This window comes from Diabrotica virgifera, chromosome 6 (assembly GCF_917563875.1).
Source record: "Diabrotica virgifera virgifera chromosome 6, PGI_DIABVI_V3a".
NCBI classification, from domain to species: domain Eukaryota; kingdom Metazoa; phylum Arthropoda; class Insecta; order Coleoptera; family Chrysomelidae; genus Diabrotica; species Diabrotica virgifera.
In genome coordinates, this window is record NC_065448.1 from 111,142,036 (window position 1) to 111,167,008 (window position 24,973).

Below are 24,973 nucleotides of genomic sequence, written 5' to 3' on the forward strand. Positions count from 1 at the left end.
TCTCAAACTTTCTTTCAAATTGTGTTTGAAATTCCTTTTATAATTTGCACTACATAGAACTAGCAGAAAACTAGCATAACAGTGTTTCAGATCACCTCTCGTTCAAACTAAACGGACTACCACTCAACGATTGACTTGGTTCTTGCTCAGTTTATTAATTTTAAATCAACAGAGAATAATACTACCTTGATTTAGAACAATCTTTTGTATGTAAGTTACTTTTTGAATGCAGTATACTTAGTTGATAAATTCTTTAGGGTTTGGAATGAAAACTCTATACTTTTGCCTTATATTATAATATATTATAGTTTGATAATATTTTCGACACGACTCTATTTCAACTGGCTACGCAATATAATTAAGTATTTATTTTATTGCAAACTGTAAACGACGACACCGGCGCCACACAGAATTATCTTTCGTTTTATCTTCAAGAGAGCAGTTTCAATTTCAATTTATTTTTGTTGTTTGCTGTAATATTACGACTGAGTTATACTTATATTTTATGGCTGTTTTAAGAAAATATAAGATATTTAAATAAAAAAACTATTATATACATATATATAAATATACATAAATAAAATTAATACAACAAGCGATTCAAAACCATAATGGAGATATCGAGGTCGAGAAGTAAAAACTGACAAAGACAAAAACTGACAGAAACTGATTGTGAAGACCTAAAGAAATTACTGCTCAGAATTATATGCAGACACTTCAAAAGATGCATCCGTTTCAGAACACAAGAAATATGCAATCAGGGAGGCAAAATCAATGATTTCACGAGCAGACGTAGAAAAGGCTGTTAACCAACTAAGAAACAAAAAATAAACCAAGAAATCAATTGCATACCAGCGGAGAGTTTAAAAGCAATGGACGAGATTTGCGTTGATGTAATACTGGAAATGTGCCACATTATATAGATCACATGTGAATGGTCTGATTAGTGGTGCAAATCAATATTTATCTCTGGGGCCGTTCAAGTATTACATAACGCAGGTTGGGGGGGAGGGGTCAAAAATCTTCAAAAATTGCGTTACGTAATAGTTAAACGCCCATTACAGTGCGTTACGTAGTGGAGGAGGGGGGTCAAAAATCGCGTTACGTAATACTTGAACGCTCCCTCTATGTGAAAAAAGGATCACTAACCGTATGCAGCAATTACAGAACTATTGCCGTTATTCGTCATAAAATGAATGTCCTGCTACATTATAATCAATAAACAGCTAAAGAACTTTCTACTTCCTGAGATAGCCGAAAAACAAATTGGATTCGTAACGGGAAAATGAACGCGTGAACAGATATTGAACACCAGGCCGATAATAGAAAAAGCAGGGAACACAATATACCACTACTGCTTTGTTACGTAGATTTCACAAAAGCTTTGAATTCATTAAAATGGGATCCAGAATAATGGAAAATAGGGAGTACCTTATCACCTACTAGCTAACCCATTAAGAAATCTGTATGGAAAACATCAGCTAAAATTAAAGTAGGTACAGTTCACCAAATATAGCTGAAAGTGTGAAAACGCGTGACGATCATGATGCGCATTCGTCAAACGACGGACCTCGCACTCGCACTGACAATCCAGACCGTTTGTATGTGCGTTCTCACTTCATTGCTAGCGCAGGCAATGGGAATTTCACACATTCAGCTATATTTGGTGAACGTACACGGAATACATTCAAATGCTTTCAAAACAAAAAAAAAAACTAAACAGGGCTGCATACTATCACCATTATTATGGTGAAAAAAGAAGAAAGTACTAGAAGAATGGGACTAAGCCTAGGTTGGTTAATGCCTTTTTCGGCCTTTACTACATACTCAGCTAAAACATGGATTCTCAAAAAATCGATAGATGTAAAATAGAAGCCTTCGAAATGTGGTTCTACAGAACAATTAACAATTCTATGCGTGTCCTCGACAAAACTTAGAACTAACCTGGAAGAGCTTCATATAAAAGACAGGCTATTAAAAAAAGTAAACCAAGCATACGTATACGTAAAATACTTCGGCCACATAGCCAGAAAAACGAGGATTTTGGAACTATTGGTAGTCAATGGTAGAGAGCCAAAGACTAAGAGGAAGATCTCCAACACGATGGGCAGACCAAATGAAGACTCCGGTAGGAAAATCCCTACACGAAGCAGTCCTTGTGGCTTTGGATCGCAGCTAATGGAGACAGCAAGCTCAGAATATTTAGAATGTCACCACGCCCTGACTATACTCAAGGAATGAGGACATAATGATGGTATTGCGGTTTTTTATACTGACGGTACACTTTTAACATTCACGCTGTTTTTTCTGATCAGAATCACCAACTCAGCTTCTGTTCTTCTAATTTTTTCTTACCTCCAATATTTGCTAATACTAAATACTGCAAATTACAAACCTTTTGGAATTGCCAGACGATATAGTTTGGATACTAAATTAAAGATAAAACAAAGATATTCTATGCATTTTGGATTAACTTATTACTATTAACAATATACGTACAATATCGTACAAAGTTGAGATTTTACTCGTTTCAAATTTAAATAAAGATCATTTGTATATAATATTCTGGTTCAAATTGACCTAATTCTCAACCTTGTCTACCTAAAATCTAATACATTTTACTTTCCAACACACAAGACAAAGGCGAACATAACAACATAAAATTATCTATCTACTATCTATATACTAAGTTTTCAGGTTGGACAGCGTCGAATTTCACTGAACCGAGCTTGCGACTTCCTCTTGAAGTCTTCATTAGGCTTCAGGGCTTTCAGTCTTCTGAGACCCAAATTAATTTCACTTGTACACCTGGCAGTAGTGCCAGTGGACAGTACCAGTGGCGGCTGGTCTGTAAGTGAAGGGGGAGGTCATATCCGGTGGTCCAAGATTTTTTTGGAAAAACAAGACCTACAAATCCCATTTTAAATAATTTCTTATTCCATCTTCTGTATTGGTTTCTTATAACTTATTTTGCAATATGTTGTTTAAATTTAAGCGGATCTTTATTTGACAAGTAAATATGAAATAAGTAAAAGGAACAAGTCTTCATTACTAATTGTCAAATAAATGAGATAAATAGTATGATATAATATGTAATTATAACAGCCAGAATATCAACAAACTACTTATACTCAAAACCTAAAATAAATAAAAACTTACATTTTTATGCGGATTTAAAAAGTAAATCGATTCTTCTGGCCTTAGATATTGCGAAATGATCGATCACTTGATCGTTGAAATTTGTGATCGTTCGAATTAAAGATTTCTCCATAGTTAACATAGCTAAAGCACACAGCCTGTCCTCTCCCATAGTACATATTTCTTAAAAACGTCTTGATGCGTTTTAACGTAGAAAGGCAACGTTCACTTTCCACTGTAGTCATCGGCAAAGTACATAAAACGTTCAATAATTTTACACATTCAGAAAAGGGATCACATAAATTGTTATTTATGAATAACTGTAGAATTGAAATAATCCCGCTGTTTTTATCAAAATATTCACGATCATACATCACTTCAAGTTCGGTTTTCAGTTTGAAATAGTTTATAAGTGGATAGTTGAATTTGACTAACTTTAGTGTATCTTCGGGAAATTTGTTCCTGTAGTCTATAAACCTTTCAGCATAAAAAAGTTGAGCAATCACAAGATGTTCACTAAAACTGAATCGATGTTGAATTTCTGATAAAACGATATCACACACTTCCAGTGAAGTTTGACGTTTTGAGTCCTCATGTCTTGGCCGTTTATTAGAAACTGTCGTGCATAACGATGAGGGCTCTGAAGAATTGCTTAATACTTTGGCTCTGATTTTTTCAATGCACTCTTTAAACTTGGCAATATAGTTTTTAATATTTAAAACATCGATATTACGTTTCTGAAGTTGATTAAACAATATGTCACAATGCGGCATAATCATATGGAAAAAATCTAACCAATATAAGAAATCAGTATCTTTTAAGTAATTTTTCAATCCAATGGCTTGACTTAAAGTATTATTATCGTCTTCATTTTCTATAATTTTCTCCAAGCAAGCTAGAATACCTTTTTGATATAAAAATACAGTTTCTACGCATCGTGCATTAAAGTACCATCTGGTTGGCGCTGCTTTAGGTAGTCTTACCTTCACAACTTCGTCCAAAACCGCTGTCCTCTTAGGAGATTTTCCAAAAAATGACGAAAAGGTGTGTAAACTGGCAAAGAATACCTATACACTCTTGTTCTGTCCAACCACTTTTTGTAAAATTAAGTTTAACTGGTGGGCATAGCAGTGTATGAAAGTAGCTGAGTGATATTTTTGTCTTACTTTGTTTTGAACACCACCAAATTTTCCACTCATAACGGAAGCTCCATCGAAACTTTGAGCGACTAGTTTTTCTGGAGTTTTATTTCTTTCTAAACTGTCCAATTCATCCATGATAACGTTGGCCAGATTTTCTGCTTTAGTTCCTATCGGATTAATAAATTTCCAGAACCTTTCGTGCACATTACCGTTTAATACGTAGCGAAAAATAATGACCATCTGTGTTTTATTTGAACTATCGGTAGTCTCATCTGCTTGAACGGCAAGAAAATCGGATTGTTGAATTTCAGATTTTATTTTATGATGTACGACAGCCAACATTGACTCTAGTAAATCATTTTGTATTAACTTCGATATACCTTTAAAAACTGAACTTTTGTCTAGATGTTCTTTAAAAATCGAATCCAGTTCTGATACGAAATTTACTAAACCGCGAAATACACCGGGATTTTCAGATAATTCCGTTTCGGTATCGGTGTATATCGTATCGGTTTTTTGTTACATTGTCATTAAAATTTTTAATTGATTGTCTATACGCACTATCTAATTGCATTCGGATGTCGGCACGGCCCAGAGTTGCAAAAGACATGGCACTGTTCATGTGATTACCAGACAAAGAATGTTTTTTTATTTTATCTTTCAAGCGTTTTAAATCAGTAACCCCCGTTTTGCACCACACTGGATCGTTAGAAAATAGTAAACACGGAAAACAATAAAATGCATTCGATACCTGACATCCACAAAGCCAGTCTGACGATTCATACATATTTTGGAGAAAATACCGATGAACAGGTTTATTTTTGTCCATTGTAGTCTGTTTGATTTCAAGACACGGTTTTGGAATTCCGCAATCTTTAAACTTCAAACGTTCATTAAAATTTAATTTCATTTGGCGTTGAAGTTCATTTATACTAACCACTACCGACATTTTATAAAAATCTATAATAAAATAATATTAATCTCACGAACGCACTTAACTTAACTTTGTAAATTCCGAACTAATCTTACTCCCTGCGTAGATAGTCACGTCTCAACCGTAGATAAGATAGAAACTGAGAGATTTTAGTCTCAACAACGAAAACGATACCTACGGTCTACGGTCAATGACCACGATTTGGTACCAACTTGCATATGAGTGCGTATTTTCGTGAACGTTCGGATTCCCAGTGCTGTATTCTCACAGTGAGGTCAAATAAATTTCTTGACCATCGTGAATGTTCGTATTTAGCTGTTTAAGAGTAATATTACGGTAGTCTCAGTCAAAGATAAATTTGGTTTTTCGGTACCGTCAAACAGCTCGTATTTCATGTTTATTTATCGGTAATCTTTTGGCGGCATCTTTGTCGCTATATTTTACAACAACAAAATGACTGAAAAGTCAATACAATAAAAGCAAAATTTAACTTTGAACGATACTATTGTATTCCGAACATTTTTAATACAGAAAATTTTATTTTTTTAAGGAAATAATTACATTATAATCGTTTGATTGTACAATTATTACAGGGAGGTCATTGACCAATTGACCTAAAGGGATAACCGCCACTGGACAGTGCACACCAGTAATAGGTACTAGAACACATGAATATTAGGACTTTTAAAGGAAGACGCCATTTAAATTTTACGGCGCCTTACTAAAAATAATAGCTTTAGTTATCCGAAAACTATATGACTTAATCCCGTTATATACCATATACAAGATAAAGGATGCTTCGACTGAAAACTGGTCAAGAAACCGCGATGAAACTCAACAGAAACCTAAAAAGGTCCAGCAAGGGAAGATGAGCCGCTCAGCGAAAAAATATTGATTAGCTGTGAAATGAATGATGATATACACTATACACAATTTGGATATATACAAATTTCCGGTGGAAGTGTGAAAAGTCTACGAGACCAAACGATCTACAATCTAAAATCTCTCGGCCTTCAAGATCTAATACCTTTCACAATGTTTCCAGTTTCTTTGTAATTATTGCTTAACAAAGAGTATAAACTTAAAACTTATAAAACTGCAACACATTAAAATGATATGATTTTTTATTTTGAACGATGTTTTACATAATATTTGCTATTTTTGATATAACTCAACGGCAATAGAGTCGGAAAAATCGATTCTTTATAACTTGTTAAAGTTACAGGTCAGTTCTTCTTTTTCTTCTTCTTCTTCTTAAGCCTTAAATAATCCAACTTTGGACATAGGCCTCTTCCAATTCAATCCAGCGTTTTCTATTTTGCGCCACTTGTTTCCAGTTGTGTCCTTCAATCTTCTTAATGTCATCATAATGTCATGAGGTCAGTTCGCTTTTAGTAAATTGTTGTGTACATGTAATAAAATTTTACTACACATTGTATTCACTGGAGCTTTCCCAACGATATTTTTAAAATAAGTGAAAAACCTTTTCTTTTATTCAAATGCTGTAAGATATTGAAAATATTTCGAAAAACCACCATTTTCCTCATATAAAATTGATACCGTTACATATTTTCAATTATGTAAGTACTTACCCAAAAGAATGTTTATTTTTTACAGAAAACAGTAAATTTGTATACCATGAATAACATCGTTATTGTCTGAAGGATAATAACTTACTTCGGGGAAATGGTCTTCAAAGGGTACAGTAAAAAAGCCGCTTACTTAGATGGCAAGCGATACGCTCGAGTAACGATCGAGGGTGTGGCGAAATCTTAGGGGGCTTTGATCAAGTGCTGACTTCTAACTTTTCCCCATCCCTTAGAGCCCCGGCAGTTAAAATTCGAAACGGGGTATATTATTATGCCACAATCTAATGTAATCCGCCAACAAAAAAAAATAATCTGAAGCCGACGTGGAAAATTGGGATTAGACTTCAGTAGTTTAAGGTTTATTACTTTATTAGTATAGGAAAAATTATATTTATAGTACAGTCGAACTTTTCGGATAATAAACACGTCATTGTTATGGCCAGGTTTATACCGTTTTGGTCTCTAAAAACTACTATAGTAGTAGAGTTAGGGAAGGTTAAATGAAATTAGAAATATTAGAATGAGGAAATTGATGTATCGAACAACAGAAAGATTATCATAAAATGAAAAGGGAGTTTTTATAAAAGGCTGATTTTATAAAATTTATAAAACTTTTTTCAAAATGGCCGTAAGAGTCACTACGATCTACTAAAGTAAACGTTGGGAAGTTGATTGGCTATTATTTACGAAACTCAATATTGGGCAGTTAAATCGGAACAACTGTGTAAATGAATGGAGGATTACAGGCTACCAAGAATCTACCAAGAATCGCCCTTAAAGGAAATCCAGCTGTCAAGCGACCACCAGCCCAGGGAGAACACCAAAGCGATAAAGAGATAGCGGCTAGTCTACCTTTCAAGAAATACTTCAGCAACGGCATTAATAGATCTTTAGACTTACAGTAAGTACAATATGAAGAACAATTCCTTAATAGTACATGATTTTACATCATGTAAACGGTAGGTATATCATATCATTACATCATTATATCATCACATTAAGTGGTGTGCAACGAAATCGCCATGTTCCCCAGTGAAATGTAATCTGGCTACTGGCTATACTATTCTATACGATGTTCCCTACAAAGTTCGGGTCCTGTAGCGAATCTTTCAATATTTAGATTTCTTAGTAGGTACTGAAGACACTATAAAACTATCAGGCCCGGTCCTAGGGATTTTGCCGCCCTGGGCAAGATCAGCAACCGCCCCCCCCCTACCCTTGGTAGATCCAAAAACAAAAATTTCACCATCGCTCTTAGTTTTCTGAGCTCTTAGCTATCACTTAATGCGTTAAAGGTTGTGTCTATAATTTTTAAATAGAAGTAAACTTCATATTATATCGTGGCTCTATATCTATGTACGTCTGTCTTTACTTTCATCTTCAGCCTTATAGCCAAATTGTCTTTCCACTTTCGTCTTTCTTGCAATTTCTGTGCCTCCGATTTTTATATTCTCAATTTATAACTTTGATACTGATACTGGCTCTTTTGCGGCTGTCAAATACCCCTGGTATTTTAAATCACTTCTGAGAGACTTAAAATGGATTTCCGTTTTTTAAATAAACTTTCAGCTTGATACACTCGCATATCAATACTCTGCAGTGATTGTGCAGTGCTGACTACGTTGATGTGAAGTAAAATATCATGCCATATTACCACAGAGCACAGAAGAGTAAAATCACGGGTCTGATTTGCCAAACAGCTTGCCTCATGAGCAACCATTTTATGTTGTTTTTATCGACAGTGATTTCTACAAGAGCATTGTAAATTTCTTCAATTTTGTATCTAATGGGAGTAATTGCATCAATTCTACTTTCCCATCTAGTTTCGAACAAAGGTTAGAAATATGATTTTTCAGTATAGCCCCACGATGAATAGATGCTGATGAAAAGTTGTATATTTTTGTCAGTAAAGAAGAGAGAGAAACTGCAAACTGTGTGGCTTTATCAGCATCATTTATGACTAAGTTGAGTGAATGGCTAGTCTTGGCTAGAACATGGGACAAAAAATGCTCTAGGATTCATTTTCAAAATTCTGTTTTGAACTCCCAAGTTCTTCCCTTTCATGTATGCCCCATTATCATACATCATACCATTGTCCTCTTATATCTTCGAAAGGTATTCAAAGTTCATTCAGTTTTTTCAAAATAACTTCTGTAAGTCCCAAGCCAGTGGTTTTCAGAACAGGCACAAATCCAAGAAAATGTTCTTTAATTTTAACACATTGTGAACAAATATAAATCTACACAACGTATAACAGTAGCTATCTTTTTCACTCCAGCAATATTAGGTGTATAATCTAAAATTATGCTATAATACTTTCATCATCATCATCATCATCATCCTCCAACCAATTCACGTCCACTGCTGGACATAGGTCTCTCCCAATTGTTTCCACACTTCACGGTTTTGTGCTGATTGTTGCCAGTTTTTACTAATCCGCCTGATATCATCTGTCCACCGTGTAATACTTTGCTGAGTTCAAAAAATTTAAAATTTTATTTTTGATTTGTTCATGGAGAAGCTGAATAATTACGTTTTGGATACGTTTTCCCAAGTAGTGATGCTGCTTGTTACTACCATTCGTTGTTCTCCTAATGTGGTCTTGTAAAACAGAATCAAATTTTCCAAAGAGCTCAACAAGCTTTAAAAATTACCATGGTTGTGATTAAAAAGTTTATCAGAATCGACCCTCAATGGAAGACACTGTTGTGCTAAGAACTCTATTATTGATGCAAGTCGTTCTATTACATTTTAGAACTTTTATTGTTTCTTCGTCTATGGATTTGCCCGATTCTAGTCTAATAAAATTTCTAGTTCTACCCACTGTCACTGTGACTGTAGATGAGTTGGAAACTTAGCGTGATCTGACTTGGCGAGTAGTTTTGATCCCACTATTCTTATACGATGAAGAAGAAGGCGGTGTTGTCGATTTCCGGTCGAATGAACAATTGTTATTGTTTCACTTTTTTAATTCTTGTTTTTACAGAGGCATTTTTGCCGGTCTTGTTTATAATGTTGATTTTTTATAATAATAAAAATATAATTCGTATGCGTATAAAATACGCGTTGCCGGCGTTGCACTGTACTGCGAGAACCTCCGTATCTGTAAGGCTACGGCCAGACATGCGAGAAATTACAGCGCTGTAAGGTAGCGTTAGACGCCCCGATAAATCCAAGAAATTTATCGATATCGATCGAGTTGGTTCAATTTATCATCGTGTGTAAACGGTACATCGCAACGATTTATCGGAATTGGAGTTGGATTGCATGGATTGGATGGATTGCATCAATTTATTGTAACGGTCGAGTTGCTTCAGTTTATAATCAATCGCGACAATGTATCGCAGCGTCTAAACAGGCTTTAAAAATCAATAAATCGTAGCAATCTATCGTCACAATCAATTGCCCGCATTTATCGTGGCGTCTAAACGCTGTTTACGAGCAGTTAAATGAAGCGCGAAAAATGGGTCTCCCGAAGAGTGTAGTGGATGGCCAGACTGAGTTGTAAAATATCGCGCAGCAACATAGCAACATAGGATAGGATTCATTTTACTACTCTTACAGCGCTGTAAATTGTCGCTTATTTGGCTGTAGTCTCAGCTACGTAAACTGGATTTATGATTTAAGAGTCAAGAGATAAGAGCAACAATAGTTGGAACAATTTCTGCACTCAAAGATATCTTGAAATTGCCCAGAGTTGACACAAATCCGAAGAGAATATATTCTTTTGACATAAGTAAACAGAAATTTCATCATAAAAACAATTCAAAGCGCACAGCATCCTTGTAATACTAAACAAGTGTAAGATGATAAATTCAATATCATTGAGATTTTCTAGCAATATCTGGAAAATTTTAATTTAAAACACATTTCTGGTGTGTTATTATTTACAAGTTAAGTCCAGGAATCTTTACCCGTGCGTCATCATTTAAAGTAGGGGTCGGCAACATGCGGCCCGCGGGCCGCATGCAGCCCTTTGAAACTTTTTGCGCGGCCCGTCAATGCACTAATGTAATTTTAGGAAAAATCAACAAACCTATGAAAAATAATAAATTAAAGACAGAAAGACAACAGACGCTTAAGGACAACAGTTGCATGGACCGAAATTTACTAAAATATAAGGAACTTAATAAGGCAATAAAAAAAGGATAAGACAAGACATCAGGGACTACAATACCGAACAAATCGAAAATATTAAAGGGGAAAATCAAGAGTATGAAAATGTTAAAAACTCTAAATAGGAAAGACCGACAACAAATACACCTGATAACAGATATAGATGGAATCACTATAAATGACAAAAATAATTTAATAAATATTATTGAATATTACTACTTATACAGAATTATACTCGTTTAACATAGAAAAACCAGAATACCGCGGTATGGAAATATGTATTAAATGTAAAATCTGAACTACCAAAATTGCTAAGGAGGACGTTATAAATGCCTTAAAATAGGTGAAAGATGAATATAGATTAAGATCAACACAAAGGTACATCGAACAAGCTATGTTAGGATTAAGCTGAAAGGACATAAACGAAAATAAGGACGTGTGACGCAGGACGAAGGTGGAAGATGCAATTGGAAGAATTGCGCAAATAAAATGGAACTGCCCATGACAAAGCAATGAAATGTGGACGCGAAACAATATACATTGGAGACCACACGAGCCCGGTCATACTAAAGCAAAGCCACAAAAACGATGGCTAGACGACGTCAAAGCAAAAATGGGTAGATACTGGCACTAAATAGCACAAAACAGAGAGAAGTGAAAAACTTATGGGGAGACCTTTGTCCAGGGATGGATGCAAACAGACTGAAGAAGAAGACTATTTAAGCTACATTTGAATATGCGGCCCGCATAAAAAAAATTATTTTGAACATGGCCCGCCATCCGAAAAAGGTTGCCGACCCCTGATTTAAAGCATACGAAATAAGTCGATGATAAGTCGGAAATTGAAATTTACTAAACGCAACAGCAAGTGACAGTAAGTAGCTACTGATCCTATCACGGGTTAAAATTTGACGTTATCGTTTTATCTTTGCTAGGTATTAATGACGCACGGGTAAAAATTCGTGGACTCAAGTGTATATTTGGATATTTCAAACTGTGTTCATTGTTTGCCAAATTTGGAAAAAGACCGAAAAAAATCGTAAGATCAGGGCAAGAAAATATCATCAGAAATTATAAGGATGACTGTTTTTCGTACCGGTGAGTATAATTTCTAGTGGAATTTATATTATCTACCACATTTAATGAAAACAGAAAATAGAAGATCATATTTACCAAATGGTTAGTTTATAATGCAAATATAAATTATTATTTTTTATTGAGCAAACACTCAGCACTGAAAGTGGTCCCCAATTTAAGCAATAAATATTAAGGGTTAATTTATAAAATAGCTAACTCTCAATCCAGCCTGATAATCGAAGTGAACATAAAGAGCCACTCAACACAATCCATTTGAAACAATCGCGCAGCAATCATACCCACCCCCTATATATATGCGCGTAGATAACATCGAGTAGGCCAGGCGTGCGAGGGGCTGATTTGACACATTTAATTTGACCGGTTGTCCCATCGGGGCTGTCCATTACATCGTATCACAGCAGTAGTATTCTGATTAATAAAATAACAGATGGGATTTCGTTTATTCTCCACTGGGTACAAAGTGATAATGTAATGAATTGGTTAAAGATCTCGTGTTCTTTTAACAGATTGATGTTATTCCTTCACACAAAAATGATTAAAAAAAAAAGATTCATGATTTCATTGTTTTAGGATTATTAATTGAGTATAAAACATTTAATCAAAATTATAAATTTTATATATTTATAGCAAGACGCTTTCAAATATCACGTCACTCTGAAGTTTTTTTCGTTAGGAATATATTTTACTTTGGCCGTGTGGAAATAAGTCCTTTTGGAAAATTTCTAGTTTCGCAAAAAAAATTTAAATATAAGATTAAAATCTTCATCTTCTTCTTTATGTACCATATACAATTTTGAGGTAATTCCTCTGCTTGTATCTATCTTTTTTTATATTATACTGCTTAAATACTACCGAATTATAATAATACATGATGTAAATTTAACATAATTTTAAAATACTTAAAGGTTTTATACCCAAGTATTTTTGGTGGCTCAGCATATATGATTAATCTGTATCAGCAGTATGATGATATTTTTAGATCGAAAACGTTCTGTGATTTTGATGTAGCTTGAAGGATTTTCAATAAATTTATTTATGATTAATGGTACAGAGACAGCTACAGGGAAAAATCCTTGTGGATTTTGATCTATCTCTGTTTCAAATGCACAATTTTTCTAAACGTGTTATAGACATCCACATCGTTTGTTCATTTTTTCGTGAGCAATTATTGTTTTTTTTTTCTTATTGGCTTTGGATTACTTGATCCATTTGGCCACGATAGATAATAAATTACTGTTTGCTACAATATTCCAAATATAATAACATTACATACATTTGCGCACATATAATACTTATGCACACACATACAAAATAATTATTGTTTTAGCAGATCATTTACAGTAAAGATAAAAAATACCATTTTTATTATAATTTCCACATGGAAGGTGGCAGAAATTATAATGACTCTAAAACCTGGAAAACCTCCACAAGAAGCTTCTTCATATAGGCCTATTTCACTGTTACCTGGCATGTCTAAATTATATGAAAAGCTACTCTTGAAGAGATTAAAACCGATTATAGAGGAAAAAAAAATCTAATTCCTAATCATCAGTTTGGGTTTAGAGAAAGCCACTCAACGATAGATCAGGTACATAGAGTAAAGATATAGTAGAAAAAGCTTTAGAAGAAGGAAAAGTCTATTCTGCAATTTTCCTCGATGTAGCGCAGGCTTTTGACAAAGTGTGGCATGACGGATTATATGATATAATGAGATGCTACTTACCAAAATAATATTATGAACTACTAGAATCATATATATCCGACAGATACTTTCGAGTTAAAAATAAGGAAGCATATTCAGAATTAATAGAAATTAAAGCTGGAGTTCCATAAGGAAGTGTCCTGGGGCCAGTGCTACACCTGCTCTATACCAGTGATATTCCATCATTAGAACCTAACACAATTGCGACATTTGCAGACGACACATGCATTCTAGCAGTCGGACAAAAACCACGAGGAAGCAGCAACCATGCCACAGAATTCTGTTGAACAAATTAACATCTGGACCAGGCGATGGCGTATCAAATTAAATGAAACAAAATCTGTTCATGTCAATTTTACTAACAAAAGAGAACAACAGATCGCAGTTAGTATAAATAGAAAGCAAATACCTTATGCAAATACGGCAAAATATTTGGGTATGACATTAGATTCCAAGCTACGTTGGAAAGCGCATATTAAAAAAAAAGGAAGAATTAGAAATTAAGTTCAGAAAGATGTACTGGTTGATGGAAAAAAAATCCACTCTGTCTACTTATAACAAATTTTTATTGTATAAGCAAGTCCTTAAACCGATATGGACATATAAGATACAGCTATGGGGCTGTATAAAAGAAAGTAATATCCAAATTATACAACGATATCAGAATAAAGTATTAAGGAACATCGTCAAAGCTCCATGGTACTTCAGAAACTGTGATCTTCATCGAGACCTCCAGATGGATACGGTTATCCCGACAATAAGTAAGTTTGCCGAGAGTCATGAACAGAGGCTCTCCAACCATGTGAATGTCGAGGCCATCAATCTCCTAGACAACGCCAACCAGATAAGAAGACTTAAGAGAACGAAGCCGTTCGAGTTAGTGCAATAAGTTCAAGTGTGTGAAAGTGAAAAAGCAGAGCAAAGTGCGGCTAAAGTGTACACGTTAGCTAGTAGTACTGTAATGTATTAGAGCCTAAGGAATATTGTTGAATATGACCTTAGATAAATTTTTTATAATATTTTGTATATAGAACTAACTTGCTTATTGATCATAGTAATGATCAGATAGCAATAATCATAAGATTCCTGTTGGAGTTTTATTAAATAAAAAAAAATATAATTTCCAACTGTGCTGTATCTGATATACCTATATGTACACTCTTCAATCTCTTCATATTGTTGTGAGAACAACTCAGATATTTCCAAGTCACTCTTTAATTAATGCCGGCGGGCATAGAAATATTATTTCTAATATAGTCTTACTCTCTTTCATGCGGAGTGTAACCCTTGTTCGTTTTTTTTCAGTAGTATATTATATTCTTTTGGTTAAAATTTTTTTCCAATTTTCCTCAATATTATTACAATAATTTACTTGGAACATAACGATTCCAGAATACTGTTTGTATAAAAAAGTTGTCATTCTACCATTTTTTTTTAATATCGGGATAAACATTCGTCATACATACCTACAGTGCGTCATTGGTGATTTTTAAAATCAAAGTATTTTATTAACCCGTCATTTGACAGGTGAATTATTTTGCCACTAACAGACAGGTGGGGTGTGACAATCCCTAGAACTAAAAGAGTTATAGAATCTTAAAAAATATCTTTAGGTTTAGTTGTCTGCGATATCTGGAACGTCAACATCTTGAAGCTGGTCAGGATAGTCACTATTTACACTAACATTGTCTATTTATTCATTTACTTCCGAATCACTCTTGTCAATACATTCGTCACTGTCTGCTTCATCCCATAAAACCTGAAGACGTGCTTGTCCTCGTTCGTATTTAATTTTAGTTTAGACCAATAAAAAATATGTTAAAATCTGTAATAAGTATTATTCACTTACTTATACTTACTTATTTATAAGAGTATAACAAAATAAAAACAATTCTGCAGAAAGTACAAAATCCGACTCGTGGGGTGTCACCACTTTCAATCCAAATATACTTGCTGATACTGAACAGGCGACTAAAAACTATTATTATAACTATAATATAATGTATCATTGCATAAATGAATATACATTAGAAAGCTAAATAGCCGCTGTGGCCACTACATGCAAAATTTCCTTATGTTTTAGGCACTTCAGTATTGTTGGGGTGTACTACACCCCACCTGTCGGATGCAGGGTTAAAGAAGGAAATAGTTGAAAAAAAGTAAATGTGATTTCTTTTTGATTTAAATATTACGCGATTATTATGAGCAATTATACTAATCTTTAGTTTAGTTGCATTGGGATAATTATTTAGAAAGCTCTATGCCTGGTTGCACCAATAGATCTTAATCTTAAGACGTGCTTTAAGCTCGGCTTACGAAATATACGCGTTACACCATTGAGTTTTATATCAATTTTCAGCTTGTCATAATGGATAACCACGTGTATTGGATTGATAAGAATCGAAAATTATGGTGCAAAATAAGTCAGACTTAAAGCGGCCCTATCTATAAGCTGAGCTGGGCTAAGCTACAGCTTAAGATTTGTTGGTGCAACCAGGCATTAGATTTTCCTTAGATGAACATTATTTCTGTTTTTTGACATTATTTTGTATATAGATGTATAACAGCTCAAGTTTTCGTTAAATCAATATTTTGGAAATAGTTATTATAATGGAGAGTTACTAATATCTAACAGTAACTACTTTAAAAAAAAATAATTAATAATAATATAGTGATAATAAGAAATACAAAACTAGTTAAAAACCTTGTTTTTTACAGTTAAAGTGAACATCATAATGGATACAAAAAAATGGACAGACTTTGAATTAGGGGGATTGTCGAATTAATATGGCGGCTATAACGAGAATGCTGATAATTGCAATAATCAGTCGAAGGCATTCTTCTAAAAAATAGACAACTTTGCAAAAATATTTTATTGCTGATATATTTGTTCAACTTTAACTGAAGATCAACGCAGCAACGATCAGAATACTGTTTATGTGTTTAGTATTACGTAACGCAGGTTGGGGGGGGGGGGTCAAAAATCTTCAAAAATTGCGTTACGCAATAGTTAAACGTCCATTAGAGTGCGTTACGTAGGGGGGAGGGGTCAAAAATTTCAAAAATCGCGTTACGTAATACTTAAACGCTCCCTTACAAGGTAATGTAATAATATTCTTTATTATTTTTTACTGTTAATTATGTTTTTCTTTTTGGGATTTTTATATTTATTCACATAAAGTAGATAATATTTTTTTTAACCTTCGGATGACCAAGCGGGGGAAATTGTGACCCCAGCGTATGTTTTTCTTTAATAAACTCAAAAGTATTATTTTTAATTTTTAACTCATTATTTTTTTATTTGACTTTAATATCATTCTAGATATCCTCATATATTGAAATAAAAAAAATTCCCTATATTTTACGAATAAAAAATATATTCTGAAGTTGATGTTTAGTAAAATAGCGTCTATTATGTGTAATTACAAGTAGTTTTACGTTAATGACGTCGACTTTGCAAAGTAACAAGACACTTAATCAACATACACACTACACATGACACTAATACTCATGTTGTGACTGGCTGAATGACATAAAGTCCATGCCAAAAAAAAAATTAAAAATTAAAAAAAACTTTCTTTTTTTGTTAATTGTCATTTTTGACATTTTTGACCTGGGGTCATTTTTGCCCCCCTTGATCATCCGTGTAACAAAAAAAGGTTGGTCATCGGAAGGTTAATAAAGAAAAACAGAAAAAGCTATTTATAGTAAAGAGTATACGTATATTTCGTAATACATAATACTAATTTTTCTCAGTTTTTTCGGTAAATGGCCCCTACTATGTCTTCGAGTATTCCCGTATTCTTAGTTTTTATTATCTATGAAATATGGTGCTACCTCCGTACACTAAATATTTCAAAGGAGAATAGAAAAGAAAAACAAAAGATATACGTATATAAATTGGCGACCACTTAACCTTGTACATAAGCCGAAATTTATCGTCCTTTTTTAACTAAACTCCTAATGGTTAATGTCATCTTGGCTGGTACAATGAAACAAATGATAAATTCTGGTCGAAAACAGCGGGGGGCGAGGGGGTTTTCCGGAAACGGACATGACGCCATGCTGAGTAGAAACAGCGGAAGACTACTCCAAACAATGGGCTGGCGCTCGGTGTTTTTGTGTCATCGCAATTAGAACAGCGGAGATTCAGAAATACTGTTTTTCCAAGTTTACGTCGGGATCAACTGTTCGCTTTTTGTGGGAATATCTGCATGGAAAACATCATTTTCCAAACTTTTCGTTATTAAGGAGAGAAAAGTACCTATTTTTCCGTTTTTCTTCGCTATTCTTTTTTTGCCTCGGAAAGACAATGTCTTTATTACATTTAAAATCAACATATTTTACGTCTTAACGTAATACGGCCGATATACAGGGTAGATATTTAGATAGATCTTTTATTAAATTTTTTAAATTGAAAGGATTAAAATCTGCTCAGTATTTTTTTTTCAAGTAATTAATATCTATAGATAAATTATAAATATAAAATAATCTAATTGATAGTTGTAGAAGAAGTTGTATATACTTTAAACAATTCCTAGTTTAACTAGATTTCAGGTTAAATGGTGTTCATAATAAATGGCGTTACAATTGTTCGTGAGTCTTTACCGCGCTTACTATTGCCTTCCATGTTGGTCGGTCTTGTTCCACTATTTCCTCTTGCCTCACTCCCATTTTCTTCAAATCCTCGTTGACTACATTTTCCACCATTTTCTATGCCTTCCTACAGATTTCCCATCTGGTCTTTCCCAAACCCTATTTTTTGTAAGGCAATTATTGTTATTGTGTATCACATCTCCTGCCCATCTTAGTCTATTGTCCTTTATTATCTCACTAGATTTTCCTTTCAGAACAGATACTCTAACTCGTTGTTTCTAGTGCTTATTGCCTTAGTTATTCCACGATTTTTGAGGTCTTCCTCGTGTTCTGCGGTTTGGTAGAATCCATTCCATAATATTTTTGGAGTGTCTTTTACTTCCATCCTCTGGACATGTCTGTACCACATCAATTGCACTCTCTCCTTATCTGTCGTATTAAATGTCGTGCATTTTAAATATTAGTGTCGAGAAATAACAATCAATAGCAGAAATGACAGAATGTCTAAACCATAAAGTATGACCCAAAAACATTAGCATTGAATCAAATCAAGAATTACAAAAACCTTTAGGAAACTTGTTCAATTGAACCTCGTCTTTGCTTCGGTATAACTTATTTATACATATATCTATAAATAATTACCTCTAGAATAAAGCCACATATCTGCTTGTTTCACCAACCAATGTATACCCTGCCTAAAAAATTCTTGTGGCTGTTGCTCAAACAATTCTTTTGTGGCATTTTGTACTTTTTCGTCCGACTGAAAACGTTTAAATTTTAGTCCCTTTTCCAGTGGTCCAAAGATGATTAAATCAAAAGGCGATAAATCAGAAGTATAGGGTGGATGCTATAATATCCTCCATCTTTTCTGTCTTTTCTTTCACTACTTTCCCAACATGATCATTGTCGGGCAGAAGAATGACATCATATGAGAGCTTATCTGGACATTTTCGTCTTATGACTGGATGGCAAGCTAATATAAGATAATAATGACACCTAGATTGGTCGCTAGCTAGTATTGATGAAAGAAAGTCATTACCTACCGTTTTTCTGTATTGAGTGAGATGTTCCAAAAATAAACCCATACTTAAGCTTTTTTGGTCCTCGCAGAAACTTTGTTCTAACCCAGTTTGTGTGTAACTCAGTTTTATTACAATATTAAGGACATGTCCTATAATCAGACCAATATTTTATGAAATTGCTATGATTGAAATTCGACGAGTGTCTTTAATCAAGTCTTTCGCACATGCCACATTCCAGTCTGTTGATGCATTACTCAATGCGCCCGGTCGGGGCTTAACATTCATCTCATGTCTTCGACTTATAACTTTTCGACACTATTCGTTGACAGTTGGATACGCAAAACATGCGCTTCCATACACTACTTGCATTTGCGTATGAATTTACAATAAAGAGATAAATAACTAGTTCTATCCTAAACGGGTTAATAAACTTTATTATAAGTAACTTACCTATTAATTGAAGATACACTAGGTACATTGTCTTGGGAGCAAATTCCTTCAGCCAGAAGCCTATCACGAATTTCCCAGGCAAACATCGTAGGATTTTCTCTTTTGTAGTTAGCGATAGCATCTACTACAGGTGGAGTTGCAACTTTTGGTTTGGAACCGCCGATTACACCGGCCTTAAAGCTACCCGTTTCGTAATACCTGGAAACAAAGACAATATTATTTTGTTTTAACATAGAACAGAGTTTAATACTAAACATTAATATGTTATCAGCCGAAGTTAGTATTTCATAAAGGCCCTTTTATTATTTAACTAAAAGTTATTTATATAAACTCATTTATTCTTGATGTTGCAAGGTGTTGTTTACACCCCCAATCTGAGAATTTTGTTTACGCTGACTACCTTGATATCGCCTTAAAAGGGAAAACTTTCACACAAGTAGAGTTGGCAATGGAAGAGGCTTTAAACATGATGTCAACGTACTACAAACGAAACTCATTAAAACCAAACCCTACTAAAATCCAAGAATGTGTAATGCATCTCAACAATCAATTGGCACATGTAAAACTGACTGGTACGGACAACACTTGGAACATACTGATAAGCCCAAATAAATATCTTGGAGCCATACTAGACCGGTCACTAAGGTATTTATAAATTCCACCGCCAGAGTACAAGACAAACGGTTACTACGAGAAAGAACCTTCTCCGGAAACTTGTAGGAAGCAAGCGGGATGCAAATCCACAGGTTTTAAAGTCAGTAGCTGCTGAGGTCTTATGTTTTTTAGCAGAGGAATATGCTTGTCCCGTCTGGGGTACTGGGGTATATCCAGACAAGCCCAACAAGTCACCACGGCATTAAATAAAATAAGTAGAATAACTACCGGCAGTATGAAATCTATTGATCTATGCCTACTGTACCGGATAGCTAGAGTCGCATCTCCAGAAGACAATAGGTGCGCCTCGCAATATGTCGAGAAGTTCAGGCAAACTTTTGATGAAAGGTAACAATTATACGCGTTTGAAGAACCCCCAGGAACCAGCCGGCTTAAGTCAAGAAAAAAGATTTTGAGAAACGTCAGCTTCGAACCACCCGAAGTGTACCCCTGTACACCCAGAACCATCAAATGGTATGAATTTGGACTGGAGAACAAGGCGGACACTCAACCGCATATGCACCGGTGTTGCCGCTGTAAAACACAACCTCTATAAATTTAAATGAGGTATAAACACAGATACGACGCACTTTGTAGATGTGAGGAAATACAGAATGTGGAGCACCTGAGAGTATGTAGACTTTGCCCAACACAGAGCACTCTAGATGACTGACCGAGTCACAACTGAACTAAGGATGTCCTCAGAAGAATAAAGAAGAACCTAGAGGCACTGAAGACCAACAAATCTCGAATGTTACAATATTTCGGACACATTATGCGAAATGAATCCAGATATGCTTTCCTAGAAGGAAAAATATTTGGAAAGCGGCGTTCAGGAAGAAGAACATCCTGGTTGAAGAATCTGATAAGCTGGTTCAACACAACATCTGTGCAGCTTTTCCGCGCTGTTGCAGATAAGATTAAGATTGCCATGATGATCACCAACATTCGTCTCGGACAGGCACATCAAGACGAAGAACAACTAATAACTTAAAATATCTGGCAATGAATTGGTCTAGAACAGACAATTATTAAACAGGTGAAAGCACATAAAAATAGGCGTCACCTGAGCAGTTTTTGGCAGATTAAATAAAAAATTTATGTACGATTTTCCCGTTTTGAAAAAAGTTTTAAACCAACGTATCTTACCTATTTTATGAAGCAAAACTTATTTGTTCAAAGTTCTAAAGCAGGGGTATTACTTAATAACAAAGAATTAGAAGAATCATTGTCGCCGTTAAGAAAATTGAAAGGATAGACCGGAAAACCGTGTTGTAAATATAATGGAAAATGTATATAGTGCAGTCACTGAAGGTTTTCACCTCCGATTTCGTTGAACCTCCATCGATTTTCATGAAAATTGGTGAGCAGTTAGAGGATACCTCAAGCAACAAAGGTGACATGATGCCAGCTTGCGCTTTTACCCTGGGGGTGGATGCCACCCCTTTTCTGGGGTAAAAATTATTTTAATAAAAATAATACCATAAATCATTAGAGGGACAAATTCAAAACAAAATTTGTTATATTAAGTTATTAACATAAATCAATACTTTTTGAGTTAATAAAGATCAAAGATTTTATTTTTTCGTAAAAAAAATGCATGTTTTAAAGCTGTTTTTCACGTATAACTCAAATAATATTAGCTTTTATAAAAAAGTTATTCTTACCAAAATTGAAGACAATAAAAAACTGAATACACTCTTCGCTTAAAGTACCCAACTAATGTTAATTCAAAGTCGGTTATGGGCAATTGAATGTATATTTTTTTCGATGAGTACTCAAATCTAAGTATTCGAGCTTAAATAACGTAAAAACGATGCAATGTATAAAATCTACCTGCTAAACACTTATCAAAGTACTTCAGAATACCTAACAAATGAGCTTCAGAAGAAGTTAATAGCATCAAAATTAAGCAAGATATGATGAAACTAAGAGAATCCTTTCGAATTTTTTAGGAAGAAGTAAAAAATAAAACATACTCCATTTCCACAAAAATTAAAATTTATAGTAATCCTTAAAAAAATTTCTTTGTATTAGCATAAGTAATGATTTTAACAATTTTCACCGGTTTAGAATGCATATTTTTGAAAAAAACATATAATTTAAAAAAATCAGAACTTTTAAAATTATCGTCATTTTCATTTTCTTTTGATTATAACTATAAAAATACTCAATATACGTAAAAAATGGTAAATAACCAAATTTTAGTTTTTTATATATCAAATATTATATTTTTTACCATTTCTGTAGGGTGAAAAATAACCGAGATAGAAACGTTTAAAGCTTAAATTTTGCTGCGGGAACCATGTAACCGTGGCCATTTAATCTTTGATTTTTAAAAAAGTAAGGTGTCTTAAGATTAATTTCAAAGCGTTAATAACCTTTCAAACCTTTTTTAAGTGAAAAATTAGGTTAAAAATTAACAAAGTGATTAAAAAAAAACAATTTGATTTTTTGAAAAAATTTTTAAAAGATAAAGTTTGAAAAATTTTTGGAGCATAAATTTTAATGCTATTAACTTGTTTGGTATCTCATTTGATAGATATTTCTAAGTACTTTCACAAATGTTTTAAAAGTTTATGTTATAAAATGCATTATTTTCCCGTAATTTAAGCTTGAATACTTAGATTTGGGTACTCGCCAAAAAAATATACATTTAATTACCTGTTACTCACTTTTAGTTAATATTAAAAGGTTTTTCTAGTAAGAAGTTTATTTAGTTTTTTATTAGCTTTAATTTTGGTAATAATAACTTTTTTGTAAAAACTTATAGTTTTTTAGTTATCTATGAAAAATCGGTAAAAACATCATTTTTCTTACGAAAAATTAAAATTTTGGATCTTTAATAACTCAAAAAGTTTGATTTATTTTAATCTGAGAAGAATAGGTAAAGAAAAGAAAGTTGAACTTACAATTAAAGAAAAGAAGCTACAGTATCTCGGACATGTGATGCGGGGCGAGAAGTATGGCATCCTACGACTCATAATGCAGGGAAAGATAGATGGCAGAAGAAGCATCGGAAGAAGACGAATTTCATGGTTGAAGAACCTGAGAGAGTGGTTTGGATGCAGCTCGAAACAACTATTTAGAGCTACTGCCTCAAAAATTAAAATAGCTATGATGATTGCCAACCTCCGTAGCGGAGATGGCACCTGAAGAAGAAGAACAAATTTTGCTTAGAATTTGTTCCCCTATCAAATTATGGGGTTATTTTAAATAAAATAATTTTCACCCCGAGAAGGGGTGAAAAATCCATCCCCAGGGTAAAAGCGCAAGTTGGCACCATGTCACCTTCGTTTCTTGACATATCCTCTAACCACTCACCAATTTTCATGCAAATCGATGGAGGTTGAACGAAATCGGAGGTAATAGCTCATATCCATCTTCAGTGACTCCACTAATAAGGTATCTGAAATAGAAACGTGGAAACACAGTGTTCAGCCCATATAAAGCCTATCATAACAAATTACATAAAATATGTATAATAGAAGGCGAAAATAAGTGGCAATGTTTACGAGAGGCCTAAATTCAACACCACCAGAATGAGCTACGTTGCTATTCAAGAGATTAAAAAATGTTATTAGAATTAATATCAATATTAAAAAATTATTACAGTTGAGTCCGCGAGTCTTTACCCGTGCGTCATTAATACCTGGCGAGATAAAACACATACTTTTTATCTAGCATCATTCTCTTCCACGCATGAAACTCATGACAAACCAGCTGCCGTTTGTTATTAAGTAACAACACATGTTATTTTTATGAACCATCTAGACTCAGTGCATTGAAAAGAGATAGGTACAAAAAAAGACGATTCGGTATGTTTTCATATTTTAAGCACAATTTGTTTGACGTTTCTGCTTTGTTTAATTTTGTGGCTGTCAGTCAGTTGAACTTTTTGCGGTTTTTGTCGAATTCTTGCGTTTTGAAGTTTCTTTAAATTACACAAACAGTTGTTTTCACAACTAATTTTATATTGGGCTTTGAAATTTAAGGTAAATAATTCTATTTTGGCAATTAATATTTAAAACATACAAAGCTAACGTCATTCACACAGTAAAGAAATGACTGTGTTTAGATTTCCGTCAAAGTGAATAAAATAACAAAAATAAAATATGTTGTTGGATTTTTTTATAAATTGTTTATTTATTTATTAATCAATAATAATAAAAGAATTTATTAAGCTACTTCAAATGTAGCTGTAATTCTGCACAAAAATTTTGAAGCAAAACTTACATTTGACATTCTATATATTTGATAACGTCAAATTTTATAATGAAACCCGTAATCGGAACAGTAGCCACTTTCTGTCAGTTGTTGTTGCGTGAAATAGATTTCCGACTTATTTCGTATGCTTTAAATGATGACGCACGGGTAAAGACTCGCGGACTCAACTGTATCTGTTTATTATAAATTATAAATTAAAATAATAAATGCAAAGAAATAACTTACAAAAGACGAAACCTTTGACGAAACTCGAGGGATGACAATGCTAGATATTGTTATGATATGATTAACGATAAATTTATACA

At 33.9% G+C, this 24,973-nt stretch overlaps 1 protein-coding gene across 3 annotated transcripts in view; it reads right to left on the reverse strand.

Moving 5' to 3' along the window:
• LOC114331378 (paired box protein Pax-5) overlaps positions 1-24,973 on the reverse strand; it is a 513,967-nt gene that overhangs the window by 125,158 nt on the left and 363,836 nt on the right. For all 3 annotated transcript variants that reach the window (XM_050652775.1, XM_028280947.2, XM_050652776.1), the window contains exon 5: positions 19,788-19,985. In XM_050652775.1, coding sequence (XP_050508732.1) covers positions 19,788-19,985 — 198 coding nt within the window. The remainder of the gene's footprint in view (positions 1-19,787; positions 19,986-24,973) is intronic.